The following is a 16,789-nucleotide window of genomic DNA, read 5'->3' on the forward strand; positions in this document are numbered from 1 at the left end:
CAGGACATTAGTTGCAATCATCTGGGGTATTGTAGTTTGTACCGTAGTTCAGAAGCAGAGCTACGGAAAGCTTTAGAGCATTTCGCTTTTGATGCTTTTTAGACAGAAATACAATAAATTAGGCTTAATCACGGGAAAAAATCATCAATTGAGATGATCTGGAAGAAGTAACTCAGTGCGAATGAATAATGATGACAATGCTATGGTTATAATGTTTTGTACGCTTTTTGGAGGACTTCCGGACCATGCAAAAGAAGGGCGTAGAACGCTGGTAGGCGGGCGGAAAAATAATACTAGAAAGCATAGCAAAACGTTTTCACTCCGTCCGTGCAGCCAGCTAAGGTTTCCTGTGCTTAAAAGTAGGTGTTGTTGGGCAACTCGGTTTATGTGTAAATGGGGTACAATGGGAAAATTCAGTATAACGCTCGTCCTGTCTTCTTCCTGTTTGGATCACTTCTATGCACGCCTTTTACCACGTGAAAGTTTCCTCGTGGGTACTGAAGCACGGCGTAGGCCCTCCGACAGGCTAACGTGTAAGGTACCTGTAGGTGCTTGCAAAGCCCGGGTTGATTCACGGGCACATATTTGTAATAAACAAAATAAGAATGTGGGTATTGAGCGTAAATGTGGTACAGCTTTCATGCTTCTGGAAGGAGTGCAATGAAAAGCTTGTTGCATATTTTGCAATGCACGCAGAACAGCACATTCATTGAAAATCGCCACAGGAAGAGAAAAAAACTGCTGTATTCTTTCACGAATCTTAAAAATGGAGAAACCCAATCCACCACCGAGCCGTACGACTACAGTTCGGAGACTGAATGTTCCTGGAAGAAAACAAGAAAACAGCTCTCGGCTATGTGTACCTTCAGTCTCAGGTATCCGGAAAGTAAGCTAATGTAGACTGAGCCACAGCCCTCTTTGGCGAATTCGTTTGTTTTAGACTTTATTTTATGCTGCTCTTTTTTGCCTTATCTGAGGGCTCATTGTGTCTCGCAGGCACAGCCGGCTGGTGCTTTTCCCGTTAGCAACTTTTCATAAAAGGATTTCTTCGACTGTGTTTTTTTTTTTTTGCTGCAGCGATATTTATATTTTGCCGCCGCAGTGTCAAGAAAGCTAATAACATACGTACATCAAAGTTTTGGTAAAAAGGATTAAAAGGTTATTTGAAAACATGTTTTTCCCTCTTTCCCCGAAGATTTTAACCGTATGTAAACCCCTTCACTGAAGCTACAATAAACCAATTGCGGATTGGGCGTTCAACGAAGAAGCTTACTTGAAGGTTGGAGGTAGTGTCCTCTTCATCTTCTTCAGCTTCTCTACTCCTTCTTGTAAGGCGTTCGCAAGATGTGCGCCCATAGGAAATCCACACTTCGCCAGCCGAACAGCATATTCGAAGAGGTCTTTCCAACAAAGTGTGCCATTCAGATGCTTGTGCAGCTCCTCGTAACCGCGAAGCTCACCCGGAACAGCAATCGCAAGGCCTCCTGCGTTGCAATTTTTAACTTTTTGACGAAGAAATCATCAGCTCTGTATGGTTTTGGAATTAGCGTGGCTAACTTGATTTGTGCACATATAAGAGGGGATTGATATCGACAGATGAACTGGAATGAACCACCTTAAAGAAACAGAATCAATGTTTGGCAGAAAGGCATGCGACGCATTTAGTATTGCGCGAAATGACTTTGCTTTCATGTCTAATTACTCTGAAGTTTTCCAGTGGTCACTGATGTTTACTCGCGCACCTAGCACTAAAGGTCAAATTGCTTTGTGTTCAAATCACGGTTAGTGAAGAGCTCTACAAAATTACAGAAAAAGGGAACTCATTGGCTGTAAACCTGCTGCCCACAAATGTCGACAAGCAATTAAGCGCAAATGTTTGACGCCTCTCAATGTTCCCTAAATTAGGATCGAAAGCGAGAGCTTGCCGCTGCTTGCGATAATTCTCTTTTTTATAACAGTTCCACCTGGTTCCGAAAATGAGCACTTCATGCCCTAAATTGTTAAGCACATCGTCAATAAAAAATTGTGACTACTTGTAATGGCAAAATATTCCATTTCACTAGCTGTTTGTAGAACATGAATTTCGTGTTCACGTTTCTTATTTCATGTACAAAAAGGCTAGTAACGAATGTTTTTACTTGCCATTCATGGGCATGTTAAGTAAAAATTTAAAGAGGGGCCTCGGAGATCAATTTAAAAGGGTTTTGTTTGTGTCGGAAATCTACTGTCTAGTTCTTGTAGAGGCAAGTCCAAAAATTGTAAGCCCATTCGCTCATACAAGCAAACGCTATTGCTCCACCATGGTAAGGCTATTTGTTGCCTCGGTGACTTGCGATTACGTATAGTCGGAGGCGAAGCATGCATTTCATGTTGATCAGCCAAAAGTCGCCTACATTTCCGCGATTTCTGACGGTGACGCTCCAGACCTAGTTTGTTTGAAGCGTCGTCGTTGCCGAGACTACTTTTTTTTTAGATTTTATTTACTTCAGCAAGGGGGTCGCACATGGGAGCACGATGCTTTGCAGTTCGCCATGCATTCGCTCGCGTTGCATCGAGATGGTGATCTAGCGTTCCGGTCATTAGACTTGGAGCTGGAGGTATCGCCTGTTGCCTAATCCTTGAACACCGTTGAAGCGCTTACACAATCGTATAGTGTGATTGCGTGAGTCTGCTCCGCATGCGCGAAAGTTACTATGAACGCTAACTTACCGCTCAGGTTTTACCGCCGATACCGAGCTCCCTGCGCCCGCGAAGTGTACTCTCGCCCCTTCAGTAGAGAAAACGCATTTAGTTTTGAGCTTAATGCTTGATAGAGCCACAAAAGTAATCTTAGTTGAGGTTGCCTATTACTTTCTCCTTGCTAAGTGATGCTCAGCAGCACAAAAAGAATGATTTGTTTTTTTAAATGGGCGAGTAAAATTGCCTCGCCTAATCGTGCTAAGCTTCGCCCGCTTCGTCTCTCTTACGCTTTTATTATGGTGCTGGTCAAAGTAATGTAGGTTTCTGCGTAATTATTACAAAACATTTTACTGCTTTTTTGAGAAAATATTTAGTGGAGTCGTGAATTCTAGTTAACGTTATGTTGCCTCGTGGAAGAAAGAAAAGGTTAGAGAAGGCGCATTGGGGGAAGTGTGGGGGACGCCACATGTTTTTTTCATGCGCAGGGGGGTCACGCTCATCCGGTGTTCCAGTAATAGCGCCGAAGGCCGGCCCACCGAGGCCCTACGTCACTGTGAAGCCCAGCCGGTAGCCAATGATCCACGCGAGGAGACCAAGTAGACGACAGCGGAGCGAGGGACGGCGGGGAAGGTAGTGTGTGTGCGACAAACACAAGCAAGGAATGGCGACTTCAAAGATGGCTTTTCTGGCCTCAGTGCAGACGTCAAGGCCTTGCCTAGGCTTCCTTTTTCTCCGTGTTTGGAGTTCATTGCGGAAACTAGATAGCGGCACCGAAATCGTGTTTTCTTTTTATAAATCTGTGCGGGAGATGGCTATGACTATTTTCAAAGAAAATAATTGCTGTAATAGCCTAATCTGGAAAGTCCAAGATTCAAGCTTTTTCAAGCGTAAGTGAACATTTCTCGGCAACGACGTTTTTTTTTTTCATTTGCTTTAAGACTAATTCAACAGATGTCGCTATTTGCATTACGGCAGCCGGTAAGACGGAATACGCAAACCGCCACTGCAGTGCTAAAATATGTCCTTCGTTTTCGGCGCAAAACGGACGCTCCTGTTTCCGGTAACACGGTAAAAGCAGAGGACACTAGGCAACATGGTTCGCTCAAGAGGCTGAGTGCATCCAACCATGTTTTCCTACGATTATACCTTGATTGGAAGCGATGAAATGAAACACCTTGGAAGGAGTGGTCGTTGCCACAACCAGGAGATGCACCTGCTTTTTTCCCCGTAACATGAACAATTTTGAGGCTAGCTAGAAAAAGAGAATTAAAAAGTGGGTGCTAAAAAACGTTTTGGCTTCAGCAGCCAGAAAACAAAAGTCAAACTGCTAAAACTCTTCGTGGGGAAACGGAGCGCTGAGGGATCACGCGTCGTTGCTCCTGCGCTTACTGTACCAAGGACCGGTGAGCTTCGAGCCGGGTGTGTTAATACTTTACCCTCAGGTATAACAGAAAGATGTGACATTCTGTGAGCGCAACCAAAATGGAAGATGTTTTTGTGCCTTGTTGGTGTTTTGCGCTCGTAAAAAGGCTTTAATCAAGGTCCGATTACTACGTAACAGCATTTGTTCAATAAATGACCGCTGCGTGGTGACCCTATCGACCCCCAAGACCCCTTGTGGGGCACCTTAAAATAGGCTTTCTTTGTCGAAAGAAACGCTTCTGGCTTAGATATTTTGTATTTATCGCCTAAATATTGTTTCATACCAACAAAAAATACTCACCAAACGTTTCCATGTGCATAATCGCTTCGGAAAAAGCTGAGAGCCCGCGCCCGTCTAATAAATGTTTATACAGCATTATTCCCTGTGTCCATGATGTTATTTGTGTGCTAATGGCAGCATTCAGCAATTACTTCAGCATCGCTTCGCTTGCCATAAGACGTCGCAATGTTTTAACGTACGCAAATACCCACTCAGTCACTTGCGACTCGACGTTTTGCATACATATGTGGCTACTCCGCTTTATACAGTTTTTTTGGTAACACGATGCAATATTGACACACACACACAACTTTTACACTGCAAAACCTTGAAAAAATTGGCCATATCGAGTAGTTTCGTCTCTCGAAGTGCCATCATTCTTTACGGCGACGTTCGTTTTGGGTAGTCTGTAATGTAACTTTGTGACAGCATTCCTTGAAGGGAACTCAGTGTTCCTTGAAAGTTCAAGTTTGCCTCCATATAAAGTTACCTCAGCCTACCTTGAAAAACAGAAACATTCAGCATACTTTCAGAGGCTTTCATATGTCCTTCACTCAAATCCTCTTGTTACAGTTTGGTCATGTTCAAGACTGGTCGTTGTGATGTATGGACGCACGGGCATGTCCATGTAGGTTGGATTGTCATTTGCATAAGCCTGTATCGCTCGTTCTGCTTCACTGCGTTTAATTTTTGCCCAGACAGCATAGCGATAAGAACGACGAAGCCCACTGTTCTGGAAACGCCGTTCAAGTCGATAGCTTCAGTTGCAACAGTGATTTTTATATGCGAAAAATGTTGCGCGACGAAGTGCAACTGTTTTTTGTTTCTTGAAATTATCTGTGGTAGTAACAATATTATGACGAAACACTTTAGGCCTTCGCGACAAATACAGCACACATGGGAACATTTGTCACCCCCAAAAGTAGTTACCAGCTTAAATAAACCTATCAATTGCCTGCCAATTACAGGGCATGCGCTAAAGCGTCAATGCATGTGATTGGCGGCATGGTACCTCCAGTTTTCCTTATGGTATAGGTTTTCGAATGCAGGCCATACATAGGCTTAATAGAGTACATTTACCTGTTTTATGCACGCTACGTAAACAATTAACTTACCAAATATGCTTGAGAAAGGCCTTTTTTGGAACATATCTCTCGTGGCGCTTTTTGGTGCTACTTCCCTTGCTACTAAAACTTCCGCTTTCGACGTGTTTCTGTAAGAAATAAGGATGTCACTTGAGCATGCCTTGTCAATAAGAAATTTGATGGTCTGGAACACTAACAGCTGCACATTGTCTATGACGGGCAAACGTGACTCGTGATAATGAAAAAAAATTTGGTGTAACTTTAGACCCCAGACTGAACTCCCTACCAGGGGATGCCCTTATAATATACAGGGTGTTGCGACGATAACTGGAACACTTTAAAAAATTTTCCTGAGCGATCCGCCGCTCTGTTCGCGCTCAAACTTCACACAAAGGTCGCATTTTGTGGTCTATTTTGTTTGACACCGGGAACAACAACGGTACTTACCTGTTTATTCTGAAAATAAATAAAAACGATTTTCGCCTATGGGAAATGGCCGCTGATTTGGACGTGCGAGCCAGCGCAAGTTGATGTTGGAACGACGGAACCACCTGCAGAGTGAAACGCATGTTTGGGATTCACGTACGGAGCCAAATGGTGCAGCAGACGATCAGAAAATGCACCTAGAAATGAGCTAACAGACGATCAGAAAACCCGGTTTTCGGGCTCGCACGTCCAAATCGCCGCCATTTTCCCATAGGCGAAAATCGTTTTTATTTATTTTCCGAATAAACAGGTAAGTACCGTTGTTGTTCCCGGTGTCAAACAAAATAGACCACAAAATGCGACCTTTGTGTGAAGTTTGAGCGTGAACAGAGCGGCGGATCGCTCAGGAAAAATTTTTAAAGTGTTCCAGTTATCGTCGCAACACACTGTATAAATGAATTGATTCAGGTGGCTATTTTGCAAATTCCAAAAACTATACGTGTTTTAAAAAATTGTGTTTCAATCTGTACTTGGCTAGTAGTCACTGTGGTAGGTATATCCTCTAACTACTTTAATAGGTACCAAAATGTCAGGAAGAGTATTATATGCCACTAAATTAGTCCTCGAACGAAGAAATCTCACCGCACGTGATATGACCATGTACGAGATGGCTTCAGTTCTGACCTACTACACTTTGCCTCCTGTATTCCTCGGCCCTCGTGCGCTTTGAATGGGCTGACATAACTGCATTTGGCAGCTCTGAATGAAACCTGCACGTGCAGCGCGGTCGATATTTCCGCCTGTTCCCCCGTACACTGACGATCACAGGACGTTGCCACCTCCTACCCACCCTTCACAAATTCAGGCTTCATGATTGATTGATTGATTGATTGATTGATTGATTGATTGATTGATTGATTGATTGATTGATTGATTGATTGATTGATTGATACAAATAAAGACGGACACCGTAATTCTGTGCCAAGGAAAGGAGCATAAAAGTATTACTTGCTTTGAGTAAACAGTGGCTATGAAGCCGCCGCCTATTCCCATCGAATGAGGAAGCACGACTCCCATGCACAGAAGCGTCGCGATGGCTGCGTCCACAGTTTTGCCACCTTTTGCATAGATTTTCCTGAACAAAAAAATGTAACAGATAATACACTTGTGTTTATCACACGTACACCAGAAACTTACTTATACATGCTTAACAGGGGCTCGGGGTTATGAGGCATCTAACTTAAGCGAATGATTTGTGATACACAAGTGGGGGAATATAAGGCAAGAATATAAAACCAATTTAAATGTTGTACTTTTGTAATTTACGGAAAGTTGTTTTCCTGTTATTTTGCCTGGTGTTTGCACCTGGAAGAAAGTTTGAAGACTTCTACTGCCACAGCACATTCTCGTCTGTTTAAATTCTCGTTAGAAATTAAATTCTCGTAATACCTGGTACGCTGAATATTTTTAATGTGAGGCTGATAATATTGCGGAAACTGACCATCAATCGCCGCTTTCGAGTATTGGGAATAAGGACGCTACAATTAGGTGGGACTTAGGACCAGCACTTCTTTTAAAAAAGGGCAAATTCCAGCTAGGTTATTCTGAAATAATTGTCGATGAGCAGCGATGACGTTTTGAAAACGGTTTGTTCAAATCGGCGATTGAATACATTTTTTTTCTCTGAGTATAGGCAAGAATTATAAACACGAATACAATAAAAGGAAACGTACATAACTAAAGTCAGGGGAGAGAGAGAGAGAGAGAGAGAGAGAGAGAGAGAGAAAGAGAGAGAGAGAGAGAGAGAGAGAGAGAGAGAGAGAGAGAGAGAGAGAGAGAGAGAGAGAGAAGGCTTTTTATTAGTGGAGAAAGCCGAGATGTTTGCAAGAATTTCGACACCGACATGCTACCTGGAGCGGGAAGGGGGAAAGGGGGAAATAAAAGGCCCGATAGGATACCGGGCAGAAGGAAGAGGAAGAAACAGCAGAAATAAAAGAGAGAAATATAACAAAAATGACGCACAGTTTGTGAAAGTGGTGTGATTAAAAAGTCTGTTTTTTAACTCTAAATCTTGGCAATGACGCCAACGTAAGTAGTTTGGACTATTAAGTACGCTTAATTAAACGAGTGACAAACCAATAGGAAGTACCATAGTAGGAAAAAAAGCAGCTGACCAACCATTTTAGAGAAACAGTCTGTGAAAATGAAATGCCGAAATATTTTAGTGAAAGTTTGCAACACAAAAATTCTGACATTAGATTGCTAATTACTAACAGAAAGAACTTTATCTTTTATTGATTCAGGAATATCGAAGCTCATGAAGTACAGTCAAAACGGCAGCTTCTGAGTGTGCTTGCTGGTTTTCTTAGCTTTAATAAGCCAGCCGCAGATTATTTTGACTTTCCTGATAAGTTTCAGGACTGCTTGAATTGTTAGGACGCGCCGATAACTTTGTGTTAAAAACTATCCTACTAAGTTTTAGCGACTTGGAGACGGAAATAATTCGTATGGCGATTAAGCCAAGTATAGCTTATCACATCGATAGGCGTATACCTGTATCGTTCTTTCAGGTTTGTAATTATTTTAACTATCCTGTGTAAATATATTTACGCAGGATGCAATGTAAAAATTCTTGCAGACGTTTACGTAGACCTTGTCTGAAGTGTCTGCCTGACTTCGTTTTGGCAGAATACTAGAGCTCCAGTTTTAACGTCCTTCAACCTGAATATTTAAAGTTGGGATTTAGGTTCAAATACCTTAGCTACCTTTATTCCGAACTCCCTGCGTCATAGCTCATTTTAGTTTCCCCCAACTTGGTGAAATCAAATTTTTGGTAATGTTGCGACCGGCGCCTCGAGCTGCCGACATCCAATAGTAGGCAATATATTATTGTTCTTGTTTTGAGCGAAAATTCGTTTCGGAAAGACATGAGTTCGAAACCTACAAACTCGAGCATTCATGCTGGAAAACGGGAAATATACGTGAAATGTAAGATAATATCGCCAGAATTATATTAGAAGGTAGAAAAGACCCCAAGAATTTCCAACACTCTTTTCGTAACCTTCTCTTCCCTTTATCTTGTATTTAGGACGAAACTACCCAATTCAAAGCAGCCACCCTAATTGCGTAGCTCGTTTATTGGAGTAAAGCTTTAGGTTGAAAGTGGCCCCTTGGTTAGCTTTTAACTTCTGCTTTTCGTCACGTCTACCCCTTCCCGTTCCTTTTTTTATATATCTTCGAATTGCTTGGTACTTTCACTTTGCTTAGTATTTCTTTCTCCACCGCATGAAGTTCCATGCACCACCGGACTGACGCCTTCCTTATACATTACAGCTGTCCCTCTCTCTTCCTCACCAAAACCCACAAGGACGCATGGCGCTTGTTTGAAGCGAAAACTAAGGGCCGTGCTGCAACTAGCACGAATTCAAACACATTTCTGTTGTAGCATAAGTTCTTAAGCTATGCTGGCTTCGTAGCAGAATGTAAACAATTGAGGTTTATTCTGACTGCGTGGTGCTGGCCCTGATTTAAAGGGACCAGGCAAACAAAACCGAAGTTTGGTTCACAGGATAAATTGCCTCATTAGCATCGTACTGACATCACTTTTAACGACAACTGCGCTCAAATACGCTACATCATTACAAAAAAAACGGAATGGCCATGTGACCCACTAGCTCATTTCGGAAACAGAACTAATGAGGTCATATGTGCCAGCTCTGGGATTTGCTGAGGCCGGCAAAAGCAAAAGAAAATTAGGCAGGGCTTATAACCATGCCGAAGGAGCTACTTGCGCTTAAATGTAGGGCGCATTCTTTTTATAGCACTAAGAATGGTGGGGTAAACAGCGAAGTTACGAAAGTACACGTAAACATAGAAGTACCGATGCGTACTGCGCGCACAGTGCATGCATGTTTCAGCCGCACAGCACTACGGCACTTCGGGGCCGATTGGCGTAAGCGAAGGAGTCTTACGTGACCATATTTGTCGAGGAGGCACCATGTTTCACGAAACAATTATTTTCAACCTGAACAAAAACAAGCCAGGTAAAAATACGGTCAAAAACAAAGCAAAGGAGAAAACGGCCGGCCGTGGTATGGTGGCGCCATCTAGGTAGACTAACGGTAAACAAGGCTCCGCAGCACACCACATTTAGCTTGAAGACTTGTTTTTGCGATGTCATTACAGACGTCATTAAAACCCACGATTTGGCGTGAGAATCAAAATTTTACCTTAAAGGGGCCATGCAGACAAAATACAAGTTGTATCCCAAATATTTCGTGTTTATAGTGCCCACAGCGCTTGTCTGGCAGCAAATCGTGTGTATTCATTGAGAAATTTGGTTGAAATTTTGATTCTCTCGCTGCATCGTGTGTTTTCTTGACGTCAGCAATGAAGTCACAAGGGCGGGTATTCAAACGAACTTTTAGTGCGTCATTAGGCTCTGCAGAACTGCTTAACGTCACTCCTTCACGACGGCGCTACCACACTGAGCCGCGCACTGTTGTCCGCTGTTGCTTTATTTTTTGACCGTATTTGCCGCTGGCTTGTTTTTGTTACGGTAGAGAGTATACGTTTCCTGAAACATGGGGTATGCTCGACAAACAAGACAACGTCGCTTGCGCCAATTGGCCAGTGTTGTGTAAGACAACTCCAAAGCGGCGGACTGCTGTGCAGCTAAAACAAGCATGGTGTGCCCAGTACCAACAGCAGTGCGCCTCGTTACTTCTATGTTTACGTGTATTTTCGTAACTTTCATTGTTTACCCCTCCATTCTTACTGCTTTAAAATGAATATGCTATATTTTACGCGCAAACAGCTCATTCTGCAAGATTATAAGCCTTGCCTAATTGGCGTTTGTTTCGCCGGCCCAGCAAATCGCACAGCTGAGCATATGAGATCAAAGGTTTTGTTGCGGGAAATGAGCTATAAGTCGCATGTCCATTTCTTTTTTTCCTAATTATATAGCTTATTTGCGCGAAGTGTGCGTAAAAGTGGTGTCAGTATGATTCTAACGAGGCATTCTTCTGAATAAACCAAACGTGTTTTTTTTCTGCATGGTCCCTTTAAATTTACTAAAATCTCAGTGAATAAAGCATTGTTTGCTTCCGGACAAGCGCTGGAGGCACTATAAAACATAAAACCTTTCGCACAAAGCAAACGTGTTTAGTCTGCATGGCCGCTTTAAGGACTTCTCTTTAGTTGGCATGTTTACTTGTTATTTGTAGGCCATATTACTATCCAGTGGCACCCACAACATAGTTTTCCAGAATTCATTGTTCTCCAAGCATTCGATCTGTTTCGCAGTACGTTATGGCTTCAGTTCCGCCGTGTTTCACACCCCCTGTGTAATACCCTCTTGTTTTAGGGTCTCTGGAGGCATTTTATAAATATAAAATAAATACATAGATACGTAAACACATTGTCACGTTTGTTGTGATGCTGCGGAAGAAAAAAAAAATTGGGAGCCATACTATTCTGTGACGGTGGATGACCAGCGTAGCTTTTTAGCATAAGACAAAGCGGTGACAAAGAGTTGAGGCGAAAGGTGTGAACAAATTTCATTTCTTTCGAGTGTTGCCGGCGCTCATACCTAAAAGAGAGTTTTTCATTTCTCACGTAAACCCTACCTATCGATCCCGCGGCAGTTAGAAGTGGTTAAACCAAGTTTATTAAGCGAAAGCTGAGTTTTGGGGCTAGAGCACACAGTGAACGCGCACAGCGTTGCCCCGAAAGACTAACGTAGGCGCTACACGGCGCAGTGGGCACTGTGGGCCGGATCGGGAAGTGAACTTGGATGCAGCCAGTGCCTCCTTGTATGATTTTCTTTGCGAGAGGCCGTTATTCTTTCCCGCATATCTCCCTCCCCGCAGCCCTCCCCATAAAAACGAGCTAATAAATGTTTTGCTCCACAAGCGTACGGGACATTGACTTCACGAGCTTGTTCATATTCGTTTCCCCAATGCCGCTCTCCGCATCCCTACACTCGGAACGACAGAACGATTACACGCTTTCACGGAGCAACCGCATGGGGCGCTGGCTTGACTTGGCTACGCTAGCAGTTCCCAATGACACAACGGAAACGAGCCGTTTTGAGTTCGAATTTGAGTTTGATATACGTTTGCTGAGGAAATATAGCCAGATAATATATTCTTACCTGGCAACTTGTGCACAAGGCGCCGCGTCAGTGCTGACCGCCCACCTGCTGTAGATTCCGAGGCGGGAAGGTGGAAGCGGCGGCTTTACTTCTGCTGAAGCCGACCTGCTTTCCGGCTCGCATTCTATATGGAGCTTCTCTGAGCAGCGCTCATTCTGGGAATTCGTGGAGTGTGCCACATCCACGTCTATGAGAAGTACACTGCTGATCATAAAAAATCTCGTGACTTGTACTATGCTGCGAGGCAAGAAAGGAAAACAGTAAAAGGCGCATGCCAAAGCTCTTAAAAGCATTTTTTTCTGCATTTTTATTTCAAATCTTGCATGACCACAGCCCAACAGGTCTACGATACGAGTGGTGTCGTTACAACAATGTAAATGTCATTACTGCGATCCTGAAAACAGCAGTTGAAGCAGGTTGATACAGAGGCTTTTGTGAGAACAATTCTGGGGCCATATTCTGCTTGAAACGTAGGTAATACGTAACAAATTACACAGTTTTTTCACACCCCGGGGGTTGTTTGAGAATAAGGACGCTAATCCGCAAGCGTTTCGGGAAGGTTGCGACCGGGTTGTGAAGCCAGTGACGAGTTGACTGGACTACAATACAGCGCCGCTTCTCAAACTACGACTTCGGCTGGACGCAGTGTCGTTCATTTAGTTTCATGTTCTAGGTACTTTTCCAAAGTAGAAACGAGACGAAAATATCCTGAAGCAGAACGAACATGCTTACAACTCCTTTTCGGCAGAAACTCCTCCCCAGTAGGTCCCCACTGCCCGCAAAAAGAAAGAAGCCGACAAGATTAATTTCGTGAAGTATCTGGTCGTGTCAGATGCATGCAGCCTAAATTATGACACGCTATTAAAAACAACAGCCTCATTTGCTGCTCAATACTGACAACAAAGCGCCCAATATCACCTCCTCGGTAGTTGTGAAGCCGGACTTGACAGTCTACACGTTGCAGGGACACTGCAGATGACTGGGGTGCCACTTGCTTGTGAAAGCTGCAAACATGATCTGACCATAAACAAGAGCAGCACGGCGCCGTCAACAAATTCCTTGCCCTTCCGTCTTAGTATTTACAGGGGAAGGCACTGACAGTGGTAGATGCTGTGGCCCACAACTATGTTGCCGTCGAGGAAATCTCCAAACGAGCGGAATTTGGGAAGTTTCCAATCCAGCGACAACTCGTGACTGAGCTAACGGTGGAATTGCTCTCCGACGACGACTCGTCTGACTTCGACGTTTGCGAGGAAAGATACAAAATTGAAGCGGTTTTGAGTACGTGTTGTGGTGTCGCATTACCATTTTTCGCAAGAATGTCTGCCGACTGCTCATATAACAAAGTGTGCGACGAAGAGAACACGTCTCAAAAACAAAAGTCCGGACCTCCAGGCACTCACAAATAAATAAGCCGACGCTTGTTTGATACCCCAAAGTAAACTCATATACCTTTATTGGTCTCCAAATAATTCATAAAGGTGGAAGAAGGCCGCAGCCGCAAAACCTCGTGCAGCCGCATTGCTTCTACAGTATGTTTGCGCGCAGCCGGAGCAATCACAGTAGCGCTACGTCACCGAGCCTGCCGCACGGCTTTGAAAACGTCAAGGTGGCATTGCTCCAACGCCCGTTAGGGCATTGCTGTTTCCAGTTCCCGGCACGCGCTCTCTTCTCGAGATTGGATTCTTTACGACGCGCAATTTTCTGCCCCTCATAATGCGCAGGCTTAAAACAAATAGATCTAAGGGTTTCACCTAAAAAATCATGCGAAAAAAGTGACTAATTGCAAAGATTGATGACTTATACTTAGTAAAAGAGATATCCTACTTCCATGAGCACTTGGGTTGAAGCCAAATGGTAAAGTAAATTGGAAAGTTGTGCAAGTTAGTAAAATTGGTGAGAACAAGCCGAGAAGAAATCAGAAAGCAACTTTTACGTCGCAAATATGAGTCGTGTATAAGTAGCATAAAGAATAAAGAGAGGTATTTCAACGGCCGTTAATTTTTACTCGCTGTGTAGCGCCGCCCTGTTAAATAATTGCACAATATTATTTTTTTTAGTGGGGGGGGGGGCGTCACCTAACCCAAAAAATTACATTGCTTTATCTGCTCTCACCCCCTATTAGTATTGCTTTCACTATACAAAGTCAGCACGAGCTTTGAAGTCGCTGAAAATGTCAACAGAAATCCGCGAGTGTTCATTGTGCTGAAAACAACGAAGTAAATTTTCATTGGAGTGGTATGCACCTAAGCTTTTCTGAGTTGAGTTCCTTAAATACGAAATCAATGACCACTGAAGGTTCCCTGAGGGGATAAGCCTTTTGTAACCATTGTGTAATGCTAAACAAAAAACACGGACGGCGAACACAAAGTACACAGCATAGGCGTTGGTTACTAAAATTCAGAAGGGTGAAATGTAGCGGAATTACAGACCGGCACATGATATGGCGTTCGTACGAATATGGTTAAAAGACGTTTACAGCACTTTTTCCGGAATACCCATTTAGCTTGCGTATAATCGGATTGGCGCGTCACTCCCACATGCACTCGCTGTCTTTTTTATGTAGCTGCCTTTAACTATTTGCCCCACAGCCGTCCTTCTGCTATTGTTAGTAACTTTAATCCATGGTTCAGAACCGAAGGCATGACAATCAGTAGGCAAATGCCTACGCTAAGTATCTCTGATAGATAATTCTTGTTCCCTGGATCTGTCTTTAACGCCTGTCCTGTCTACTTTGCGTCCACCTTCTGTCATTTTCGCTGCTTAGAATTCCATGAGAACTACTCAGCTTCTTTAGACCAGCGGGAAGTTCTAAGTTGCGGTAATATGTTACTGTACCCAAAGCGATCATTCAGTGATCCCTGCCAATATTTCACTAATGACGTACAACTACTCAATTTTAAGGCTTCCAAGATACTGACCTGCAAAAGGAGATTTTGAAGCGCATTTTTCCTCGATCCAAGTCCGCTTCAGCAACTGTCAGATATTGTGAAGGTCGAGATGTTGCTTCTTGGCAGCATTCCCCCTCTAGCAGTGTTCTGCGTTGACGCAACCACTTCGGGTGATCCAATAGACCGGAGAACGCAGCAGGTCTCTAGCCTGACTCACCTTCAATCTGAAGAAAACAAGCGGCCATAAATGTACAGAATTACACAATATATCATACCGTTCTCTCGCAGCCGCTGATGCGACTGCGAGAAAACTACAGAGAAAAATTTAAGAAAACAACTGCAAATATTGTTCTCATTGTCATTCTAAACATTTCGCGACATTCAGCGGCATTGTCTGCAGAGATATCAGGTAAGAAAGAGTAAAAAAAGGTAAATGTTAACAATTATTTTCCCCCTTGATTGTTGAGTTTTGAAGGATAAAAGCGCCTTAGCCTTTAAAGTATAACACAACCAGAATATTTGCAGATCGGCGTATCCTAGAAAAGGTAACAAACATCGCTCTCCAAAACTGTCTACACAAAGTTGTATAGAGGCTGCTCGACTCGCTCTTCACTATTTTTCAAGAGTGTATTCATAGTACCGTACCGGGATAAATCTTCCGAACTGAGTACCCGTGTGAAGATCCCGGGAAATTTTCACATAATTGATGACAAGTGCTATGGGAACCCTTGAACCGGGCTTGCAACAAATAGGAACAGAAACTCCGAACAATTACTACATACTGTAACCTTTATTTGCAATGTGTAATTTCTCAGTTTCTTTTCATCTCATCTTAAACCAGCGCGTCAGGTACCTTCCCTAAGTAAAGGTGAGTCATTCAGTCATTTCTTCCATCTCAAGCAAGGCGCTCAAACAGTACGCCTTCTATGAAATACAACACCCTGAAAGAAACTATTGCCGCAAGCAATTTCGTATGGTTCCCTGAGCCCGGCGTCTTGCTCCGATTATAATGTGCAGAACTAGTCGAAAGCAGCCGTAAGGGTGGCTTGCGAATTCAACCGCCCTGCGGACTAGCTGGAATAAAATTGGCCGCGTCTTTGCTTGCTTCGCTGCAAATGTCAAAAACTGGTAGTTTTCCACCGCTCCTGCCACCTAAGACCAGCTCCTCTCTCCCTCCTCTCTCCCTCCTCTCTCCCTCGCGCTCTTCCATCCACTGTTTCTCTCTCATGATGAACGCAAGGAAGTTTTTAGATAACCAGGGCAATTATCAAACGTAAGTCAAAGCCCTGCTTTTTCTGATGGCTAGAATTTTCGAAACAGTAGCAGCTGTGACAAAATTTTTAGCTAGACAGCTGTTAACTGCTTTAGCAAGTCATTATTCACATGCAAAAACTGCAGTAGAGCTACGAAAGAAACTTGTCCACACTTGCATTATTCACTCCGCGACATCCTCATACTCTATTTTTAGGACCACCTTCTTCTGCAGCCTTTGTGCAACAAAGCTTCAAGATTGTTTGCCTCGCTGTGTTGCAAGATTTCGTGAAACATCTTGTCAGGGCATTGTTAATAAGACCCACGTTCATTTCTCAAGTATGAGTATACTGGCTGGAGTATTGTTGGCCAACAATTGTGTTAATGGAGTTTCCTGCTGCCATGAAAACCAAACAGTTTATTAGTATTAATTTGGATTTTGTACGCTCACTGTATGTGTATTTTGCTAACTCATGCAGCTTCGCGGAAAATAGTGGGTTGCGATGACAAATGATGGGTTAGAAACCAAAGGGCCTTTGGTATTTTTTTTCTACCTTTGACCTTTTTAGGTATCAGGACTGCGCTGATGCACAAAAATTGG

At 43.4% G+C, this 16,789-nt stretch overlaps 1 protein-coding gene across 1 annotated transcript in view; it reads right to left on the reverse strand.

Annotated features, from left to right (window-relative positions):
• LOC144146154 (scoloptoxin SSD14-like) overlaps positions 1-15,224 on the reverse strand; it is a 36,092-nt gene extending 20,868 nt beyond the window's left edge. The window contains exons 1-5 of the mRNA XM_077678120.1: positions 14,968-15,224; positions 12,047-12,283; positions 6,905-7,027; positions 5,497-5,594; positions 1,274-1,484 (exon numbers count right to left, since the gene is read on the reverse strand). Of these exons, the coding sequence (XP_077534246.1) occupies positions 1,274-1,484; positions 5,497-5,594; positions 6,905-7,027; positions 12,047-12,283; positions 14,968-14,993 (695 nt within the window). The 5' untranslated portion in view covers positions 14,994-15,224. The remainder of the gene's footprint in view (positions 1-1,273; positions 1,485-5,496; positions 5,595-6,904; positions 7,028-12,046; positions 12,284-14,967) is intronic.
• Between the last annotated feature and the right edge of the window lie 1,565 nt (positions 15,225-16,789).

Source organism: Haemaphysalis longicornis, unplaced genomic scaffold (genome assembly GCF_048455015.1).
Source record: "Haemaphysalis longicornis isolate Haplotype H1 unplaced genomic scaffold, Haemaphysalis longicornis Haplotype H1 scaffold_7, whole genome shotgun sequence".
Lineage (NCBI taxonomy): Eukaryota > Metazoa > Arthropoda > Arachnida > Ixodida > Ixodidae > Haemaphysalis > Haemaphysalis longicornis.